General features: G+C 44.8%; 1 protein-coding gene across 1 annotated transcript in view; it reads right to left on the bottom strand.

The window, feature by feature from the left end:
* Positions 1–436: 436 nt before the first annotated feature.
* Positions 437–22,617, bottom strand: part of PARP1 (poly(ADP-ribose) polymerase 1) — a 34,579-nt gene continuing 12,398 nt past the window's right edge. Inside the window, exons 8-23 of the mRNA XM_077168570.1 lie at positions 22,142–22,289; positions 20,477–20,617; positions 19,530–19,772; positions 19,142–19,210; positions 18,836–18,968; positions 14,197–14,392; positions 12,024–12,152; positions 8,214–8,297; positions 7,304–7,426; positions 6,580–6,708; positions 4,992–5,090; positions 4,381–4,533; positions 3,225–3,352; positions 2,418–2,479; positions 1,752–1,866; positions 437–1,365 (exon numbers count right to left, since the gene is read on the bottom strand). Of these exons, the coding sequence (XP_077024685.1) occupies positions 1,284–1,365; positions 1,752–1,866; positions 2,418–2,479; positions 3,225–3,352; positions 4,381–4,533; positions 4,992–5,090; positions 6,580–6,708; positions 7,304–7,426; positions 8,214–8,297; positions 12,024–12,152; positions 14,197–14,392; positions 18,836–18,968; positions 19,142–19,210; positions 19,530–19,772; positions 20,477–20,617; positions 22,142–22,289 (2,034 nt within the window). The 3' untranslated portion in view covers positions 437–1,283. The remainder of the gene's footprint in view (positions 1,366–1,751; positions 1,867–2,417; positions 2,480–3,224; positions 3,353–4,380; positions 4,534–4,991; positions 5,091–6,579; positions 6,709–7,303; positions 7,427–8,213; positions 8,298–12,023; positions 12,153–14,196; positions 14,393–18,835; positions 18,969–19,141; positions 19,211–19,529; positions 19,773–20,476; positions 20,618–22,141; positions 22,290–22,617) is intronic.

Below are 22,617 nucleotides of genomic sequence, written 5' to 3'. Positions count from 1 at the left end.
CAGTCTCAGCTGCTGCTGGTTCTCTTGCCTATGAATCCACCTTCTGGCTCATACTCATTTCCCTTCTGCAAAAGGCCAGCAGCGAGAACAAGACACAGCTCTTGGCTTTCAGGGACCTTAAATGCTTCCCAGCATTAAATGCAAATATTTAAGCATTGCCCAAATATAGGGTGGTTGTATGAAGCAATATGGTATATGTCAGACAACCCTCCATAGAAGATACCAATACATTTTCATTGCCACAATGTTATCTGGTAAGTGGAAGAAAAATAAGAGTTCTTCCTATCCTTTGTGTGTGGTTTGCTGCCACTCCAAGGGAGGCAGGCCACTGGGCTGTTGCCTGGCACATTTGGGGTTTCACAGATATGGGCAAAACAGGCCCTCCTGGTCCTTGTGGACCTTGCCCTATGAAGATTAACCACACAATGCACAGATAAAGAAGGCAATTCCATTTTAATTGAGAACTATATTAACCCTTGGGTATATCAGCAATATAATTTTAATGTGGAAGACAAAATTGCTCATAGGAGAGTCAAGAATTTCAAATACAACTTTTAATTTACTATACTATATATTCTGAGAGTTTCCGTTTTCAGGTGTTTCTAGAAAAGGAAAGCTCTCTTTGTTTCTAAATAAGGGAAATTGTAAATGTTCCCCCCTGCTGGTCTCCCCACAACCCTCATCGAAAAAAGAAAAAAGGAAAAAAGCTAAAAGGGACAATACATGCAAAATAAAAAAGAAAATTTAATTAGTATGAAATTAGTTTTTATTTTTACCTTAAAATAAATGCTTAACATTTTTCCAAAACGAAAACTAAAAGATAAACACTTTAGAAAAAGGGTAGAACCATAAAGCATATATTTTCCTTCCTGGGGAACCCAGCAAGGCAAATGTTCTAATGTAGTTTGTGGTTCTGTTCACAGGACTAGTATGGGCAAAAAACCCAGCAAAACATAACAAAATAAAAAAAAAAACCTCTCCAACTTTTCCTCTATTGTCAGTTGTACGTCCCAGGTCTCTGCCTGGAAGGCAAAAAAAAAAAAAAAAAAAAAAAATCAAAGTAACCCATCCTCCCTTCAAAACACAAAACGAGGGATTAAAAAATGTTTGGAAAAACCTTTTAACACGTGACCAATTGTTCATATAAAATCCTTTCTCGGGAGCTTTAGTAAAAGTAATATCCATCGGCAATTTAGCTGAAATTTCTGATGAGCAGTCTACACACAAACACGTCAAGTGAATCCCTACTCAAGTTGCTGAGTGCGACTCCACCGTATCTCAGTTCACCACAGGGACATCTTGAAATTGAATTTCAGTTTTATCAGATACTTCAGATTTACCTGAGCAATGTCGTAGACAATGTACCTAGAGGGGAGGCCCGTCAAGGAGCAAACAGTGTGACAGGAGAAGACTGCCCTCGTGGCACCAGCCCAAGGGCAGGATGTTCCCTGCTGGCCTAGAAGATATCCTAAGGGCTTCTTCCTGGGGCTGGGAAAGCTAAACTTTCCCAACTACTGGCCTTCCAGGTTCAAAACAGGCAGATAAAGGAGGGGAGACAATGCTTTGGAAATTGGGGGAAGGGGATCATACCTTGTAAAGTAGTCTATACAGGTACAGAGTCCATTTGGGGGAAATTTCACCATGAGACAGTGTCCAATCACAGCTGGCCCCAAGGGAAGTGATTGCATATAAGTAACTGTACAGCCCCAGAATACTCTTCAGGCCCACCCAGTATACTCATAAAAGGATACTCATTATACAGGAGACAGGTGTCGTTAACACCAGATGAAACCCCGGTCCCAAGAGGAACCTCTACACCATCCAGAGTGATGCTCACTGCAGGGTCAGGGGTGGTTTTGCCCAATCCTGCAGAACAGGTGGAAGTGATACTGTGAGAGTAGACAATGACAACACTCCAGGGAGAGGAGATGAATTTCATGCAGGGTCCACATACCCATCTTAAAGCCATACAAATCCCATACTCTATCCTTCTTCCAGACATGAAGCTGTAGGCTATAAACCAAGGTTCCCGGGGTGTCAGTCTTGACTGATTTTAATGCGGAGTGGCAGCCCCTAATGGGTTACATTTCTGCTGAACAGAATTCCAACGCAACCACAGCGACCAGTAGTTGGAGGCCCTAAAGCACCACATGCTGTGAACTTCCATCTGAGAGGCTCCAGATGCCACTGTGGATGACATGAGAAGCCCCTCCTGGCAGCAGTGAAGAGTCAGGCCCACCCTGGCTGCTGCTGGTGCACACACCAAGATTTTGCAGTCAAAAAGAGCAAAACTGTTTTCAGTGAACCTCAAACTGCTGATGAGCTAGCCACAGGAACACAGCCTTTTAGGGAAGAAGGACCCTCCCTCATCTGTCCAGGGTGCCTGAGATTTGAGCAGCAGCTTTGAAACACATTACCTTTGACACTGTGCTTGCCCTTGGGTAACTTGCTGATATGTGACGCATGCTTCAGCTCATACCTATTAACAAGAGGACAGTCTGAGAGGATCTTCCAAGAATAATGGGCTCTCAGATCAAGTTTAACAGAACAAGGTCATGTGAGAAGGAGGGGTAAACACCCATAGAACTCTGTCCATCATCACTGTTTTGTGCTCCCTCCAACTCTGGCTCAAGAAGCTGAGGGTCAAGTTCTTTTTGAAAATAGACTTTGTACCCAATGACCATGCCATGGGTCCCTTCCCAGGGAAGGCTTTGCTGGGAGCTGTGTAGGCTGCTGGGAGATATCTGCCAATGATCTCCCGAGCCTGGTCTACTACATAGCCCTGCTCTTTTGTTTACAGCTGCTAGGACCAGGGTGGACACCTGATCAAAGCTGGGCCAGGTTTCCTCTGTGGGGAATTTGGAACTGGGACTAGGATTCCATTCAATCTGGGCTTGTCTCAAACAGAAAATGTAAATATCATAGGTGTTACAGAGTGGCCACCCTTTGTGCACTTCAAACTTTTTGCCTCCTAGTCCACAAAAAGAATAGATGCTGCCTTAATTTCTGCTTCTTTTCAGTCCTCGAGGCCTGGGGCCATAGTCTGTATTCTTGCCTCTGGGTTTCCTGAGGCATTCCTGTCTTGAATTGGAGTGTCTATGCTAATCAGTCTTAACTAATGGGCCCAGAAATGGGTGGGGGGTTTCCAGGGTCATCTCTTCAATGAGGGCGAATGCTTCCCACAGTCTACTCTGTCCCCATGTCCCAAACCTAGGTTTACTCACATATTCCCAAGAGCAACTTCTCCCAGCAGGATCAAGCCTATTGGATCTCCCTGGGACGTGTGGCAGTAGTTGGCACTCTTGGAGACCATGTCAGCAAAATAGATTCCTTTACCGAACATATAACCTGTCTGTAGGATTAGAAAAAGGACATTTGAAGACCTTCCCCTGAGAAGGCTATTCCCCCAGCGCCACCTGGAGCCAGGCACCATGTAGAAGACGGTAGTAGGTCACCTTCAGTTCTCACAGTGCCCCTGGGTAAGGTGAGCAATGAGGTTTGAGTTCAAGGTCAGACTGTTCAAGACCTGGCTCTACCAGATACTGAGTGGCCTCACTCCTCTCTTCTCTCAACTGGGGGAAATAACCTCATGAAGACTGTTGTGAAGAATAAATGATAATGTTACTTAAACTAGTGCCCAGCACATGTAAACACCCGGTATATACTGGTTATTATTTTTATATACTATTGTAAGTGAAATGCAAGGTTCACCAATAAGGTAATCTGCCTGAGCCACACGACTACACAGCACCAGCCAGAGTCATTAGCCCCCTTGGCTCCTTGCAGTTAACAACCGTGTGACAAGGGACTTGGCTGCTCTCTCTCCCTGCAAGCTCCTCTCCAGCTATTTACTTCTCTAATCTAGCAGGGGACCTAACAATCCCTCTGGGCAGGGCTTTTCTAACATTTATTACCAGCCTTTACAGATGAAGAGTCTGTGCTCACTCACGAGGGTTGTCGGCCACAAGGTGGCAGAGCAAGAGCAGAACTCAGTGTGGCCTGCGGCTAAGTCTGTCTTTCCATGTCACCACATCCACTCTGCATTTCACAGTAGGGCCTGGACCCTTTACTTTTTTTGTTTCTGGAATTATATTTGACACATGTGCAGCTACTCCATCGACAGTTAGGGTCAGGAGAATGAAGGGGAAGGCGCTACATGGGCACCACCTGGGAGCTACAGCCAAGGACCTGAGTAAAGCTGTCTGGCAACAGTCACCCTTATCAGCCACAGTTGAGCCAACACCCCTATTTCTCAAGGCCGCTTACTCGCTGGGGTTGTGCACATCTCACTTCAGTATCTATAAAGCTCTATGTGAAGAAAACTGCGGAGGGAGGTATTGCCCACCCTTCAATCCCAGCCTCCTGGGGCCGGATGCATACCACAGGAGCTTCAGGTGGAGCTATTCGGAGGCCCTGGGACAGGATGCCAGCAAAGTTGGTGGTTCTGGACCCGTGCCACAGCAACCTTCGGTTATGGAGCTGCTTGAAGGGCTTGTAGCGCTGGGTCTCCCCTTCACGCTCAATCCTAAAGATCTGGTCGGGGTAATAGGTAAAGGCGATAAAAGGAGTCATTTGTTAGTCTGGTCAACTGAAAGATCTGACTAGATATGGGAAAACTGACTAGCTGTCCCGAGAGCTAGAAATTCCAGGTTTGTTGCAGGATGGAAGATGTTTTCACTCCAGGTGGGATGGAGTAACATGACTTCTCAAGGTCCTATCCAGTAGAGGCTAGCTATTAAAATTAATATCACGTCTACCATGTTTTCTGAGTCTAAAACTGCTAGGTTTAGGACAGGAAATGTCCTCTACAGCCTAAGAAAAAGCCAGCCCCAAACTATAAGACTTCTAATTTTTCTGCTCAGAAAGACAAATGAGTCATTTCCTCTGGTTATTTAAATCAAAGGAAACTGCTCTTTCCTTCCCAGGCTCGGTTGGAGGGAGTGGGGAAGCCCACAGGCCATAAAAAGGGGTGGGGGAGAAGGCGGCCTTACATCAACGACCTCCAGGTCATAGGCATTGTGCGTGGTCGCGTGAGTGTTCTTAACATACTTTCTGATGATCTCGGCTTCTTCGGAATCTCTGGCAACCACCTAGAAGAAAGGGTCTCAGAATTAGAGCAAAGTGGACCCAGGGAGACCCACGCGGAGGGCCCAGGGAGGCAGAGCAGCACACGGGCTCAGCCGAGGCCCAGACCAACTGAAGGAAGCCCAGGTGGGACTGAGAGGCCTGTGTCCTAAGCCCCACGACTAGGGCAGACCCCGGGCCAATTGTTTCACTTCCCTGCATTGCTAGAAGATCTCAGACCTTCCTTTCCATCCTAAAATCTATGCTTTGGGATATCTGGAAAGCTAGAGATATGGGGTTCCCCACCTGTAAACAGGGACTCTCCCAGAACAAGGAACCAGCAGTTCAGCTCATCATATGAATTAAAGCACAACGGCCTGAAGACATCACAGGCCAGGACTGTTCTCTTCAAACTGTGGAGCATTGCAGTTAAAAGTGCAAGGAGCCTGTCAACGCAGGGGCCTGAGGACATTCACTTGTGGATCCTCAGGGCCAAGCATACTGTGCCTAGCTCAGAGTTTATGCCCAATAAACAATTAGTTGTTTATATTAAATAAATTATAGATCTGATCAAATAGTTGATCAAATCTATGCTAATTAAACACAAGTACATGACAGAAGAGGATATGTGCTCTTACATTCATCCCTTACTCTTAATTCAAAGAAAATCTAGCAATCAAGCAGAGACACTGTTGCCTAACTAAAAGGTCTCAGAACTGTGAATTGTGAAAATGACCCCTTTAAAAAGAACCATGCCCATAGCCTGCCCATCAAGCATGTACCCCAGTGGCAAAGCAAGTGGCATTTGGTGTCTTCTCCTTCTTGGTATTACAGATCTATGCTTTGTCCCAAGCAGAAAGGCTCTTTTCAGTGATGTGAACACACTGTCCCCAGGCACTGTAACCCTTGTAACACCTCAGGGAGGCAGGGGCTGAGAAAAGCAAGGCACACAGAGGAGGAGACCAGGGTCAAGGTCACAGCAAGCCAGAAGCCGATGCGGACATCTGTCCTTTGGCTGGCCTACGGAGGGTGATTTCTGCCTGAGCATTCAAAACAGCAAAGACCAAGGACTGTGCATGTGCCAACATGGACCACTTTAAAACCCAAGCATTACATTTTTATGACAGCTGCCATCAGGCATTTCCATTTCTGAAATGGGATACCGATAACAAGCCTACTAATGATTATGAACGAATCCCCCAAAACAGAGCCCATCTCTAATTTAAGGGGCAAAAAAAGAGAACTTTCTGTAAGGCCTTTCAAAACTCATTCTCTACACTAAACCAAGGCTCTGGATGAGAAGCTTTTCTTGCAAATTACTGAAAAGTGAAATGCTTTGAGGTTCTCAAAGGACCTGCTATAGCCACATCTGGGAACCTGCTAGAAAAGCAAATCCTTGGGCTCTAATAATCTGTGTCTCAATAAGATCTCCAGGTCAGCCTGATGCACATTCAAGTGCAGGAACCGGTGCTCTCTTGGTGAATGGTGACAATGTGTTAGAGGCGGCTGTGTTACCTTAATGTCAGTCTTAAGTTTCTCATAGTTGACATCGATGGGGTCCTTGCTGCTATCCTCAGACCCACCCCTGAGCAAACTGTAGGCCACCTCGATGTCCAGCAGGTTATCCAGCATTTCCACCTTAGCCTGGGCAAGCAAGAGAAAGACCCTGGGCTAAGTACCAAGCTGAGGGAGAAAGGCTCCTTAGACTCCCCTCAGTTTGTTACAGAGAACCTACAAGCAGGGAATGTTTTATGCAGAATCAATCAAGCACAGACACTGATGGAGGGACCTCCAGCTGGCGAAGGCCATTCCGCCAGCTCATAGGGATGGTTCAGATGGGTTTCGTGGAGTGGTAATAAGGGTTTGATCTCCAGGGAAGGACCTACACTGAAGATGGAACAAATCGTTCCCAAGGCAGGAACTATCATCAGCCCCCCTAAGGAGGCAGGGAGGGATAACGGGGAGGAAGAAGTTAGCAGGAGTTAGCAGGACTCCCTCCCCAACTGCTCTTTCCCCCAGATTGATATGGTAAATCCAGGGCTGGAAAAAAGAGTCTGTTCTGCTCTGTGGCCTTGTCCACCAATGTGGGTAGAAACCTCACTTCACAAAGAGGCATGAATTTGGGCCTCTCAGGTTTGTCCCCTGGGTTTTGGGATCATGATGTGAGGGGCAGGCGCAAGGGGACAACACCCAAGACCCACAACCAGCTGACCCGCGGCTCCCTTCTGAACCCAGGTACCTGCACGCTGTCTGTATTGTTCAGGAGTGGAGGCTTCTTCATCCCAAAGTCATGGGGGATCAGGGTGTAGAAACGATTTGAGAGGTCCAGGATCTGGGAGTCGCTGGTGCCTTGGGACACGGCCTGCAGGGGAGAGGCGGAAGGAGCACAGGCAGTGGCAGCAGCCCCAGGGTCAGGCCTGGTCAGGCTTCTCTCAGGGACTGATGCCACCACTGCGTCCCAGAGCTAGACCAGCATACATGTGGGCCAGGACAGACACCTCTACTCTCAAACAGGGCAGTGCAATGCAACAAGGGGCTTCCCATGTTAACATCTCACCTGTACGAAGAACTATGTAATCATCAAAATAAAATACTGCTATGGAAAAGGTTAATTATAGAATCTACTTGGCGTGCTCAGGTATTTGCTGTACTTTCTGTATGTTTGAAATTTTTTCACAATAAAATTGCTGTAATATTCAGCCAGGCCCTCTTCATCCACTGCTCTTCATCTCTGAGGTGGGGAATCCGTTTTCACTGCCCCTGGAGGTCCAGCTGACCAGGCACAATCAGGCTAAAACTCCTTTAATACCAGCGCCAAGCAGTGTTCTAGATGGAGCTCAATAAATGCACAGAGATGGAGGAGCTGGGCCACTGGAACACCACGGATTTGGTAGATAGTCTTAGATGGCCATAGGACAGGACTCTGCAGGCCAGAAGCCCCAAGCCTACTTCTCATTATGACATGGATGTCACCAATTAGTTTACCTTCCACCTTGGACTTTGGTTAAGTATCTCTCCTTTGTTAACCATGAGTAAAGTAACTGCTGCTAAGCCTAACAAGTGTGCCCAAGGATGGTGGCTCAGGAGAACCACTGGGCAGTTGCTGTGGCTCATTCCTGTGACAGAGGTGAGGTCACCCCACTGCTTACCTGCTGGACCTCACTGAGGATGGAGTACGCGGCCTGGATCTGCCTTTTGCTCAGCTTCCCCAACGGCATCTTCTGAAGATCAATCTGAGGAGAAGGGGATTTCATCTTAAAAGCTGGGCACCCTGCGGTGTGTGAGGGGACAGCTGGGCCGAACACACCCCTCAGATGGAAGCAGTCAGAAGCCTGCCCAGAACTGGCCTAGGGATCCGGTTTCAGAGTGAGCCACCTAACCCTGCTGCAGGGAAAGGAGTGCAGCAAAGATTCATGCTCACTTCTCCTTCACCGCTGGGGTGAGCCAGCAAGGGCTCCTCCACCCAGAGGGTCAGTGTGAAATAACCTGGCTCCCCATGCAGTGTCTTCCCTATGCCTGCCTAGGGGTCCCAGGGCCAAGGCAGTAGCTGCATACTTCCCTGGCTTTCAGGACAGTAAAAATTATTTTTAGAGGACACACAGCTGAACGTTAAGTATGTAAATTTGAATCAATGTTGTTCCTTTCAAATCAGTCACCCCAAAAGATTAAATATTTGTTCGAACAATACTGCTATTGCTCAAAACACCTGAGGAACTATTATTAAGACAGTCAGGATGCTACAGTGGAAAAAAGCACAAGGTTTGCAGTCTGAAGCCCTTACCAGCAGTGAGCTGGTGATGTATCCAATCTGAGCTTGGCTTCCCACTTGTAAAATGGGGCCGCCTTCCTCAAAAGAGATCCTGCTCTTTTTGTGAGTGACTATGTCCGTGTGGCTTGCTCAGCCCTGGGGCCAACTCTGCTTACATGTCTACCAGGCCCCCAGGCTCTGCACCATGAGACACTGGTCTCAGGCATTCCCACTAGACTCTTCTGAGCTCCCCAAACGCTGTGACCATGCCTTACCTATCTTAGCTTCTCCTATCTTAGCTTCTCCTTTTCCTGAAGGGCCTGGAATAAAGGTGAGGCTGAACAAGCATTTTAGAAATGGAAATGTTGTGAGGATTAAATAAGGTGATAAGATAAATGCTCATAGCTCAGAAGGCACAAACTAGGGGTCAGCAATCATTGATCATAGTAGAAACCATGGACTGTGGCATATACTGTTCTCGCTCCATCCTGAGGTAGACCTGATTTCTGGAGTTCAAAATTTGAAGCTAAACCTGGGTCAGGAGGTAGATCATCTATTTTGAACCAAGGAAAATCTACAATGAAACACAGTGACTTCAGCATGGACTATAATTTGGCTCTGAAAGCAATTCTAAAGAAGGAACCCAAAGAAGTTTCTATCAAAAACAGTATGACCAGGGTGAATATAGATTCTGAAGGGAGCAATTTCTGTAAGTTGTGCAATTGTGGCATTTATTCACAAAAGGAAAGACCTTGTCTCCCTGACCTACACCCTCAAAACGTTTGGACTGACCACAAGAATAAGAGAAGGGCTACATCCACATAACCTGCTCCTCTCCTGGAAAGCAGCCCATAATATGAACACCTGAATGCGGGAGGGGAGCACTGTGTCCATGGATGACCTATCACGGAGGATGTAAAAATGGAAGCCATCCCAGGCCCCAGGACTCACGAGCCCGGATGTAGCCAGAGTAGGGCGTCTGGGGCCATGGGCTAGATGTAGCACCCCCTTCTCCACGTATCCTGAGTACCCAATCCCCATTCTTCTCTGGGCGCAGAATTCACCTTCCTCAAAGGAACCCAAGGTTCCTCTCGCGGGGGATAAAGCTCCCCAGGTGACCAGGTTTACTCACCCAGAAAGTTACCCCAACCCCATGTGGAAGCCCTTCGGCTAGAAGTCAGCATCCTCGTGCGCCACACACTTCTTACAGGCTTTTCCCCAGCCCATTCCAGCAGAAGGGTCCCTGACCCTTTTCTTGCTGCTGAGCTAGTTATATTCCACAGGAAGGGATTTGAGTCTGAAAATAGCAGAGAACTTCTCTGAATCATGGGTAACCCAGAGTATGAGAAGTTGGAAGTTCCTTTTAAAACACTAATGAATCTGAGAGCCTCTTCTCTATCTTTCACGTGTGCCCACATTGGGGAATTCACCCGCAAGTTGTTCAAAATAGTCAGACCCCACAGACTGGAGGTTCAGCCAGAAGTCAGGTTAGACATTATGGTTTGGAACTGTTCATATCCCGGAAAACCATGTTCTTAGAGCTAATCTATTGCTACGGATGTGGACCCACTATAAGTAGAATCTTTTGATGAGGTTACTTTAATTAAGGCATGGCCCAGGGTGGGCCATAATCTTTCACTGCAGTTCTTTATAAGAGAATGAAATTCAGACAGAGAGAAAGCCACAGGAGCAAGAACCTAAAAGCAAAGAAACCTGGAAGGGAAAGGAGACCAGCAGATGCCACCATGAGCCTTGCAATGTGGCAGAAGAGCCAAGGATTGCTGGCAATCAATCTTTGGGAAGAAAGCATCACCCTGATGATGTCCTGATTTGGACATTTTCACAGCCTCAAAACTGTAAGCTTATAAGCTAATAAATTCCCACTGTTAAAAGCCAACCCATTCTTATGGTATCTGCTTTTGGCAGCCTAGCAAACTAAAACACACTATTTGAACAAGGGAATTAAACAAGTCCTGGCATTTGCAAACTCATTAGATAACATCTAGGATATAATGCAACAGTCTGTTCTCTAACAACAGCTGGGTCGTAAGCAACCTTGCCAAGTTCCTGACGGTGAGCCTCTATCATTTACTTTCTGGTGAGATGTTGGGGGTGGGGTCTGATGCCTACTGGGGTTGAAGAGAAAGAGGCTGGCAGTGCTTTGTCCTCACTCTAGGATGGCCAGTGGTCTCCAGGAAATAGATGGGAAGGAGCAGGACCTGAGCCTGGAGGGTACACCCCTGCAGAGAAGGGAGGGAATGGACTCATCTCCTCTTTCTGGGTTCCCAGGAGCCCAGGGTAAGTGGAATAACCAACCCACCCCAGTTGCTTGTCTTTCAGAGCAGCCTTTTCAGATGCTGAAAACTTCAGCAGTTTTTCTGTAGCTTCCTGGCTGAGCAGCTGGGGAAGGAAGGGGAAAGGGGGTGTGGGTGGGAGAGAAAAGGATGTCTCCAAGGCGATACAAGGTCACAAGTCCAGGCAAAGTACCCCTCTGATAAGGCTGCTGAGCAGCACCTGGCCTCACCTCGGCTGGAAGGCCCCAAGGGTCAGCACTCAGTAATCTGATGCCAGAAGCAGCGAGAACAAGGGCCCTTCTGCCCTCAACTGCCAGGAGAGCAGAGATGAGAGGAAGGAAACACAGAGAACCCTTAGCCTTGACAGCAGTCCCTGCCATTCTGCCCCCGTAGGAGCACAACTAATCCAACAACCATCAGCCCACCTTCTCCCCTGCCCACCCCCAGACCCTTTCCTTCAAAACAGCTGTTAGGAATTTTACTTGATGAAGCAAGGTTCACCTTGTGTCAGTACTGGCCACAGCAGTTTCTTTTACTGCTAAGAGGCTAAGTCTTGTACTTCCCTGACATTCCTGGTGGCCCATTTGGTTAGGCCAGGAAACAACCATGCTATGCATCCCATGCAAGACAACAAGGGGCAAAGAGGCAAGAAAAGTGCAAGGGGGACTGTGGACCCAAGGAATGGCTCACTACACACACCTCATGTTACACAACAAATCAAATGAGTTGGCACTACAGGCCCCAGTACTCCAAGGGCTAAACAAGAGGCAATTGAAGCTGATGTATATATAAAAAATCTTCTATTTTTTGAAAGAGAAAGAAGAAAACAAATACAGCTACAGAGTTCTTCACCAGCCCAGCATCAAATTATTATCCTCAGTAAATGCTCACAGATAAAATAAATAAAGTGCAATAACCTCATACTCCACCATGGCTTTCTTCATACTTTCCACATCAAAGATCATCTTAATGAGATCCTGAACTGGCTTAGGGAGCTTGGACTTGGTGCCAGGGTTTACTGTCAGCTTCTTCACTGCTTCTTCATCCTTAAAGAAAAAAGCATGGGAAAAAGGAAATCATTAAGAAAGACCCAATTAAATAATCCAAGCAAAGTGGTAGTGGTGGTGGTGGCAGCAATGGCAACGAGGGTGGGGTGGTGCTGGCTGCAGGTAAAGGATATAGAATGGAGTGGCACCAGCAAAAAAAGCTGTGCTGTAAAAAGCTTTGGGCCATTGTTTCCCTGAGTTTGCAAGAGGACTAGACACTTTGTATGCATCCCTAGGTTCTCTTCACTGCTCCAGTCTTATTCCCGCCTCCATGACAGCATTCAGCTTTGATGGGCTCTGACCTGAAGGTGCTCATGCTCCCTTTGCTCTCAACACCTCCTACTTATGCCCCAGCTGGGATTGCTGATATCCCGACTGGGGACCTGACAGTGCCCAATGCTGCAGAACCTAAGGGCAAGGAGTAATGATGGTAAACCTTGGCCCAATGGGGCACTGGACTGATGAATTCTTTCCCCTTTCTCTTGCATTTCCTCACTTAAGGGCAAGTTATTGGAGACTGAGTTTATATGGCCTTTTCATATAGTGCCAAAGGATTAAGCAATCAGTTCCAGGTCTGCCAGCCAGTTTGACAGCGTTCAAATGCATCCTAGCATTAACTTTCACTCTTCCTTGTCTCATTCCCACTCTCTGGGGTTGCACTTCCTGATAAACTAATAGCACATGAGACTCTGCCTCTGTTATCTGAAGAATCCAGGCTAAGCCAAGATCACACCATATTGAAACTGCTTTAATTATCTCACTTTTAACTTGAACTCTAAGAGGGCAGGGAGTGTCCACAGCAAATAATATGGTGTTTGGTATGCTTGGTATAGATTTGGCGTTGATGCTGGATCCTGCCCTGTATTAGTTCCCTGGTTACAATTACCACCAGTGGATCTGCTCTTAATGCTGAAACCTAATTCTTAAATAATCTTTCATCCTCTGGGTATAACTTTACTGGAGGGAAAACTATGTGAAATCCACCTCTAATGGAAATAATCTGGGAAGTACACAAACACTTCTATCAGCATCATGACAGCAAATACCTGGAAATAATCTAAATGCCTACCAGAAGAGAGAAGTTTTGATAAATTATGAATGATGGCCCACATAAAGGATAGAATTCCCCACAAACTTAAGATCTATAACCACATACAAATCTCTCTCCTTCCACAACATAGACACATACTGTTTTCTTGATGATAAAATATCCTTATAGAAAAACAAGGAAGGCATTTTGACATCATAAAGGGCCACAAAAATATCAACCAAGAAAAAGATCCAAGGCTATTTGGTAACATATGCAGATATATATCCAACCTACAAATATTTTGCCTCCTTTCCTAATTTGAGACTAAAAACTGTGAATCTAGCAGAGCATGTCAAGTCACTCTAATTCTGCCTTGAAGACATAACCAGGCCAATAACTGATGGTGAAGTATGGGCTCAGATAAGAAGCCCTGTAGAGATTCTACCAATTACTGCCTGCTATCCATTTAGGGAACGACTTCACAGACTGCTCCACCTCGACAGCCATATAAGAGCCAACACTGTTCTCATCCATGCCTCACCTCACACTTCATTGTGTGAATTTTGTTCATGAAAGGGTGTTGGATTTTACAGAATGCTTTTTTGCATCTATGGAGAAGCTCACATGGTTTATTCATACTGTGTATTATACTGACAGATTTTTGGCCACTGAACCAACTTCTATTCCTTCGTCATGGCATATAAACCTTTTTATGTTACTTGATTCAATTTGCTGGTATTGTGTCAAGGACTCTGCGTCAGTATTTGTAAAGTACTGGTGTGGAGTTTTCCTGTGATGTCTCTGCCTGGCTTTGGTATGAGGGTAGTACTGGCCTCACAGAAGGAGTTGAAAAGTGTTCTCCCTTCTATTTTTTGGAAAAGATTGTGAAGGACTGGGGCTAATTCTTCTTTAAATGTTCAACAGAATTCACTAGTGATACATCCAGTCCTTGGTTTGATTGTAAAGAACACGGTTACCTAGAATGAGAAGGTGTGAGGAGCATGAAGGGATTACCTGGCCATAGTCAATCTCCAGAGGGTAGAATTTTTTGGGATACTTAGTGAAATTTTTGGAGTCCCAGAGGTTCCCAGTTTTTTCTTCATATAATTTCATGAAGTGCTCAATGGCATCTTCCTTGGACGGCATCTGCTCCAGTTTGTTGCTACCAATCACTGTGCCCACACGGCCCCAAGACCTGAATATCCAGTACCTACAGGGAGGGGGAGCAAAGGGAGTCTGTCGCAGATCTGTGGGCCAGCAGGTCCTGGAACCCAAGTGTTTCCTTTCCCTGCTATTCCTCCTGGATGATAAAGAACTTCAAACATACGAAAACAATGGTGAGCGGAACAATTCTGAGAAAGCACAAAAGAATCAATTTTACAAAAAAGGACCTTTATTTTTTGTTGAACTAATTGAAGTGATTATAGAATGCTCTTTCAGATCATATCGTTATTCACTTCAAAAATGCCAAAGAGGGTGCACAGGTGGTTCAGTGGTAGAATGCTCACCTTACGTGCCAGAGACCCAGGTTTGATTCCTGGTCTAGTCGCATGGAAAAAGAATGAAATGTGACTCTCACTATAAAGCATGCAAAAAAAAAAAAATATATATATATATAAAACAGTCAATAACCTAACTTCACACCTAAAAAAACTAAATCCAAAGATAGAAGGAAGGAAAGAGTAAACATTAGAGAAAAATGAAGCAGAGAATAGAAAAGTGATAAGCGACAATCAATAAAACCCCATTAATTTTTAAAAAGATCAATTAAACCAACAAATCTTTAACCAGACTTACAAAGAAAAAAAGAATCAGACTTGGTCAGACTCAACAATACCGCCTACTAAGTTAACTGTCTTCTGATTTCAAAGTGTCTTTGAAAATACTGTCATACTGCCTAAAGCGATCTACAAATTCAATGTAATCTCTATCAAAATTCTAGCAGCTTTTTCGGCAGAAATGGAAAAAGTGATCTTCAAATTCATATGGAATTGCAAGGGGCTGTGAACAGCCAAAATAACCTTGAAAAAGAACAAAGTTAGAGGACTCACACTTGCTGATTTCAAAATGTACATAACTACAGTATTAAAACAGTGTGGTACTGGCATATGGACAGAAATAGAGGCTAATGGAATAGAACTGTAAGTTGAGATAAATCGACACATCCATGGCCAGGTGAAGTGGAGCAATGACCTCAATATAAGAGCTAATACTACAGAACTCACACAAGAAAATGTGGGAAACTATTTTCAGCACCTCATAACAGGCAATGGAGTTTCAGATTTTACGCCAAAAACACAAGTGACAGAAAAAAATAGTTAAAATGGACTTCATCAACATTAAAAACTTCTATGCAAAGGACACTACCAAGAAAGTAAGAAGACAAACTAAAGAACAGAGAAAACATTTAGAAACCATAAGCGTCTAACATACAGAATATATACAAAATTCCAACAATTAACAACAAAAAGGCAAACAATCCAAATGAAAAAATGGGCCAAATATTTGCATAGCCATTGCTTCAAAGATATTCAAATGGCCAAAGAAATATCAGAAAAGACGCCCAACATCATGAGCTACTGAAATGCAAATTAAAGCCATAAGAGGATACCATTTCAAACCCACAAGGATGGCTATTATCGAAAAAATGGAAAATAAAAGGTACTGTCAAGGGTGCAGCAAAACAGGAGCCCTTGTACACTGCTGATGGGAATGGAGACCCACACAGCCACTGTGGAAAACTGGCAGTTCCTCAGAAAGTTAAACAAAGAATTACCATACGACTTGGCAATTCCACCTCTAAGAATACATGCAAAAGTATTAAAAGCAGGGACTCAAACAAATACTTGTACATCAATTATTATCTACAATAATATTACTATATTATTCGTAATAGCCAAGAGGAAGAAACAACCCAAATGTCCATCAACAGATAAATGGAAGAACAAAATGTGGTACATTTATGTGATGGAATATTATTCAGCTGTAAAAAGAAATGAAGTGACGGTTCATGCTACAGTATGGATGAAACTTGAAGACATAATGTTGAGTGAAACAAGCCAGACACACAAGGACAACTATTTTAAGATATCTTTCCTATGAAACTTAGAATAAGCAAACTCAGAAAGCAGAATAATAGATACTAGGGATGGGGGGGTGAGGGAAGAATGGGAAGTTATTGCTAAATGAGTATGACATTTGATTTGGTTTGATGAAAACAGTCTAGAAATAGAGTGCTGAAAGGTACATAATATTGCCAATGTACTTAATGACAAAGAATTGCCCGCTTAAAATATTTTTATGCTATATCTATTTTAGGACAATTAAAAATAAATAAATTTAAGATACGGAAAAAAAATAAAACAAAACAATAACATTAAATCACCAGAAAAATGCATATGTACACAACCACCATTAGAATCTAATAGAAACAAAACACAAATACTAACATACCTCACTCATACAGATTAACCACAATATACAAGCTTGGTGAACTGAAGTCGAGAGCATGGCTTATCAGGTTGGGCCTATTGTAAAGGGTCCTAGATTGTCATCTCTTACAGTAGTCACATATATTCAGGATTTGTAACTGTTATTTCTAAATTCCGAGATACTGAGCTGTTTGTATACAACCTGGTTAGTCCCAGAAACTTTGAGTACTTATGTGACACCTGAGATTCTGAAGCTTTGAAAGTCAGCATTATCCCATACAGGAAGTGTTTAAAAAGTTGAAAAAGGGATCAGACTTCGAGTAGAGATATGAATGAATCTGATGGGGATAGGACTAATGTAAATCAGAATACAGGGTAAAGGATGATATCATACATTTTTCAAAACTTCAACTTTTGTGTAAGATGAAAGGGAAAGATGTTTATTTACAAAATTTATATTTTGGGTGGTACATCACCTAATGTGACTTGTATGGTCAGTTTAGTTAAACACCATAAGTACAATGGATCTTGAACAAGGTATGAGATCTTGTTGGTTGTACAGATTAGGGTAGGTGGGGCAATGAATAAAAAAGTATTTGAAAAGTCCCCTTGGCAGACTGGGGAGAAAGGAGAAAATATTCACCTTTCCCATTTGAGGAATTCCTGCTATTTTTGCAAGCAATGGGGACAACCAAATCAATGGACTGAGCTCTCGATCTTGGGATTTGCCCCTATGAAACTTATTCCTACAAAGGATAAGCTAAGCTTATCTATAATTATGCCTACAAGTCACCACCAGAGAATCTCTTTTGTTGTTCAGGATGTGGCCTCGCTCTAGGCCAACTCAGCAGGTGAACAAACTGCCCTCCCTTCTTCGTGGGACACGACTCCCAGGGGTGTAAATTGTCCCTGGTAACATGGAAGAGAATTCGTGGGATGAACCGGGACCCAACATCAAGGGATCGAGAAAGTCTCCTTGAACAAAAGGAGGAAAATGAAACGGTCTCAAGGCAAACCACAGTGGCTCAGCAGAGTTCTCACCTGCCATGCCGGAGACCTGGGTTTGATTCCCAATACCTGCCCATGCAAAAAAATAAAAAATTAAGTTTCAGTGCCTCTGAGATTTCAAATAAGTCGAGAGGTTATTCTGGAGGTTATTCTTATCCATTATGTCGACATCCCTTTTTAGTTTATGGTGTATTGGAGTGGCTAGAGGGAAGTACTTGAAACTGTTAAGCTGTTTTTCCAGTAGCCTTGATTCTTGAGGACGATTGTATAATGATACAGCTTTTACAATGTGACTGTGAAAACCTTGTATCTGATACTCCTTTTATCCAGAACATGGACAGATGAGTAAAAAAATATGGATAAATAAATAAAAGGGGAGACAGGGTAAAATAAATCAGGTAGATGGAAACACTCGCTTTCAATGAGAGGGAGGGATAAGGGGTATGGGATATATGACTTTTTTTCTTTTGATTTCTTTTTCTGGAGTGATGCAAATGCTTTAAAATGATCATGGTGATGAATACACAACTATGCGATGATATTGTGAGCCACTGATTGTACACCAAGTACAGACTATATATGTGTGAAGATTTCTCAATAAAAGTAAAAAAAAGAATCTAATAGAATTATTTTTATACACATTTCCACTTACTTAGGCCCACCCTGAGACTTTGTTTTGTTTCGTTCCTCTCTTCCGTGTGGCCTAAAGATGCATAGATAAAAACCAGCCACCCCTTCACCACAGCCTGGACTCCATAATCCACCCTTTCCTATCTCCACAATGTTATAAAGAAAAAACAGAGAGAAAACCCAAATAACCTTAATAATTAGGGAATCTGAATTAATGGTAAAGATTAGTAATTAGTTCAGTGCCTTCCAAAGTGTATTTGCTTCAGAAATAAAATTTCTGAACCTAGAAACCCTAGATTCTTCAATTGGTTAAAAGCAAAGGTAAGTAGGAGAGGATGTGAAACCACGTATGTGTGATGTCTGGGTTGAAAGGGAGCATGCTACCCAGGGCTGAACACCTTTTGCACTCCTCTTTATCAAAGGCCTTATGGTATTTTTCGGTTGTGATGAGATTTAATTCCCCAGTTACCTTGTTTAAATAACTTCAATCCCACAAGGCTGATAGCTCAGCACTAACGGGAAGAAAAGCCCACACCTCCTGTAGAATATACCTTGATATCAATATCCCTTTCCCAGCAACACACCTGCTTTCTTTGTCATCCTCCAGAAGTTGTAGCTTGTAATAGGAGTTGGTTCCTTTAGCGATGTCCACCAGGCCGAGGGTGGCACTGAAGACCTTCCCACCTTTCTCCAGGACATGTGCAGAGTGTTCCAGACCTGTGATGAAGGCAAAGCTCTCAGTTGTTTTCCTCAGCAGAGGAGCCAGTACATTCAGGGAGAAGTGAGGGTGGGGGCTGGGGAGGGAAGCCCAGCACACTGTGGCCTTTCAGTTTTCCTAATCAACTGGCGCCGGAGCAGCTGACTCTGCTCACATCCCTCTGCTTGCTTACCAGAATCAGGATCGACAGCTGCTCCTCCTTTAAGAGTTAATTTCATTCTCTTCTCAGATTTGTTGATACCTTTGAAGGGGAAAGAGAAATGCAAACATTAAATTAAAATGAAATAAAAAAGGGGTAGGTGGAAAACAAGTAAGTTCTTTTTTCACTTCCACTATTCACTCATGTCATCTGTGTGCTGTCCCCCACCACCCATGACCCAATGTGAAAACTGAATGGGAAAAGCTAGTCCGGACAGCATTCCACAGACATTCCTGGGCCCCAAGGGGAGGCTCCATGGAGACAGACCTGGTTGGGCTGGGCAAGGCTCAGATCTGTGGCAAGACGGGGCCACGACTTTCCCAATTCCTGCTCCCACAGAGGGCCAACACAGTATCCTCACCTTCCTCCTTGACTGGGCCCTTGCTCTTCTTGGAGAGTGAGGCCCCCGACTTTCCTTTGGGGGCCACCACTTCAACAGGCTCTGTCTTCACCTCAGTGCCCCAGGGGGACAAGATGTGTGCTGAGAACAACTCCTGAAGGCTCTTAGTGGAGGCTGAGACATCCTGGAGGAAATCCTCAGACACAACACGAATGTTGGCTCCTTTTACTTCCTCCATCTTCTTATTCATCTTCTCCACCTCCTCTGTTCAAATCCGGGAGGAGTGCCATGACTAAGCAGTAAGTTTTAAACTAAACTTAAATCTCCCATTACCACAGTTTTATTGAGTTTTCAAACCCTCATCATACACAACTTTCCCCTCTTGAATCTAATGCTTACTGGCTTTTTTTCATTCTAATAATTTTTTCTTATCAACAATGGTCTCTTTGTGTAATACACAAGTTAGGGCAGCCTTCTCCAAACTAGCTGCATAGATAGAATGAGATGCTAATCGGCACTCCATAGAAAAGGACCTCTAAGTCAAATGTATTTGGGAAATGCTGTCTATTATTTCTCTGGTCCTGGAGATTCATGACAGCCACCACCAGCACAAAGAACTGCAGAGGTCTTGCAGCCAAGAAACCCGTTGTTTATCTTTGTTTTCACTTTGTGTTTCTTAAACACATCTGAGCTGTGAACTTTTGTTTTGGCAGCAAACCTACCAGTATCTTGTAGGAACTAGGTGATGAGAACAGCAGCTCAGTCTTAAGAATGTGGGACACGTGTGGATATATGCTCCACACAGAGCAGGGATGCAAAGTATAAATACCCTGGTTTTCCTTCATAAAAGACCTGAATAATGATGACAACAGATGAGGAACTACAGTCACCTCATCTAATCCTCATCACAATCCCATGAAACAGATTGTGCCGACCCCCACTTTGCAAGTATGAGCACACTCACTCACTTTTAGTGCTAATGCACAGGGAGGCCTTGCTGGCTGTCCCTGTCAACTTTCCTCCGAGTTTCTCAATGGTGGCTTTCACTTCATCCTTGTTCTGGGAGAGTTTCCCAAGAGTGAGGATCTTCATGTTGGATAATGGTTTATCTGGGATGGAAGACCAGAATCATTAGGCAAGGCTAACTCTGAGCTGCTCTCAAGGAAGAAGAGGTGGAGCAGGAAACCTGAGCAGGGAACCCCTGGGCACCACAGGTGAAGCAGCCAGGGCATAGCGTCCCTCACAGCCTCATCATTCCTTTTATCAGCCTCTCCTTAAGGAGAAAAGGGCTGGAAGGAAAGCATAACAGGTAAGGACAGGAAACTGCCAATGGAGAATTCATAAACGTCCCTCACAGAAAGGGCATGAGCAGGGGAGAAGCCACGAAGCAACACTGTTCCAAGAACAGGGCAGCTTTACTGGCTGTGGTCCTGGGCAAATGGGGGCTGCATTTGGGAAAGAGGGGCCAGGAGGCTGACGGTGGGGTATGAAGAGAGGAAGGAAGGTGGGCTCCCAGCCCCTTTAATTATTCTTCTCTTCCCACCTCGTGCCTGGGAAAATATGGTGACTCTCATGTAGTACTTATTAACCCCATTTAAAAAGCTAAACAAATCCATGACAGTCATTCACAGCTTCTGATCGGTAGGATCAAACTGAGCTGACAGAAGGGATTCTAGGAAAAATGAGGAATGCTGGCATTCTCATCAACCAGCATGGCCCCAGGCAGAAAAGCCCCAGGACAGAGGTGTGCTTTCTATCTGCTGCAAAGAGGAATGCAGGAGTGCAGACACACTTCTAGGATAACAAACGCTGTAGGGAGAAGTCCTTCAAGTCTTTTCTGTGATGGTTAACAACTAGGGGCATCAACGATGTAACTGAAAACTGTCTGAGTACTCCACAGAAGGACAAAGTCATGTGTGTGTGAACTGTCGGTGAGGGGAAAAGTAGAGGGGAAGCTCAGAGCCAGAGTCGAAAGCTGGGCTCCCCGTCTGCTCCTCCATGTACACACTCAATCCTGGGCTTCAAGCAGCCAGGCTGGGCCCATGCTGACCAGCACACGCTCACCTGAGCGGCCAGCAGCCCAGCTGGGTCTCTGTTTATAGCTAGGGATGGAGGGTCACCAATGGACTTGCATTCGGAACAGAGCCCTTATCCTCCATCCACCAAAGCTGTGGCCTTAATAATCAGACTATGGCATGGTTCTCTGATTAAACAAAGGCAGTAAACTCTTCTCTGGAGTGAAAAACATTCACCCCATCATCTCTGCTCGTGTGGAATCTTTCTCACTAAAACTGATCAACAGCTTCCTGTGACTATCTGCAATACAGACCCCAGTCAGGATGACCAACAGGTGCAGGCCTGCCCGGAGCAAGAGGAGATGTGGAGAAGTGCGATGTGGTGCAGTCCAGCAGGATGCGCTGGGCACCACCCAGGTAAGGCTGCCTACCTGGCCCTCCAGACTCCCAGAACCATCAGACCATCATGTGCTGCCTGCTGCTCCTCCGGGATGTGTCCACCCAAGAGGAAACCCAGGCGGGCACCCTCTGCACCAGCTCCCTGCTGCTAGAGCAGGCAAAGAGCCCCAGGCAGGCTCCAGGTCAGGGCCCTGCTCACAGGGCTCCCGGAAACTGTACCTGCTGGGACGCAGGAGTTCACAGCAGTGGGTGCCGAGGCAGTAGATGGCGGGGGTGCTGCTGCCACTGGGGTGCTGGGTTCTGGGGCAAATAAACGGTCCTGCTTTTTGACTTTCAGTTTCTTGAGGTAAGAGATTTCCCGGAATTCCTAAAGAATATACAAGTTTTAGTTGTTAAGAAATTAAGTCTCCCTAAAAGTAAACACCAACAGAGTAAAGAAAATCAGGCTTCTCCAAGTTAAAGAACAGTGGGCTGCACACAGGAATCACTCAATAAACAACAACCAAAAAAGCATAGTCTGTAAGCAAGATTTTACAGATTGGAAAATCTAGACTCCAGTTAGATGGAGTCTTTTGGTTCTACATTTTTGTGTTTTGCAAACATATGGACCCGAAAACATAATTTTATATTCTGAGGATGAGAATCATCCAGTGGTGACCAAGTCTGAGAAACACTGCACTCTACTTGGAATGTGT

Source organism: Tamandua tetradactyla, chromosome 7 (genome assembly GCF_023851605.1).
Source record: "Tamandua tetradactyla isolate mTamTet1 chromosome 7, mTamTet1.pri, whole genome shotgun sequence".
Lineage (NCBI taxonomy): Eukaryota > Metazoa > Chordata > Mammalia > Pilosa > Myrmecophagidae > Tamandua > Tamandua tetradactyla.
This window is presented reverse-complemented; position numbering and strand designations above follow the sequence as displayed.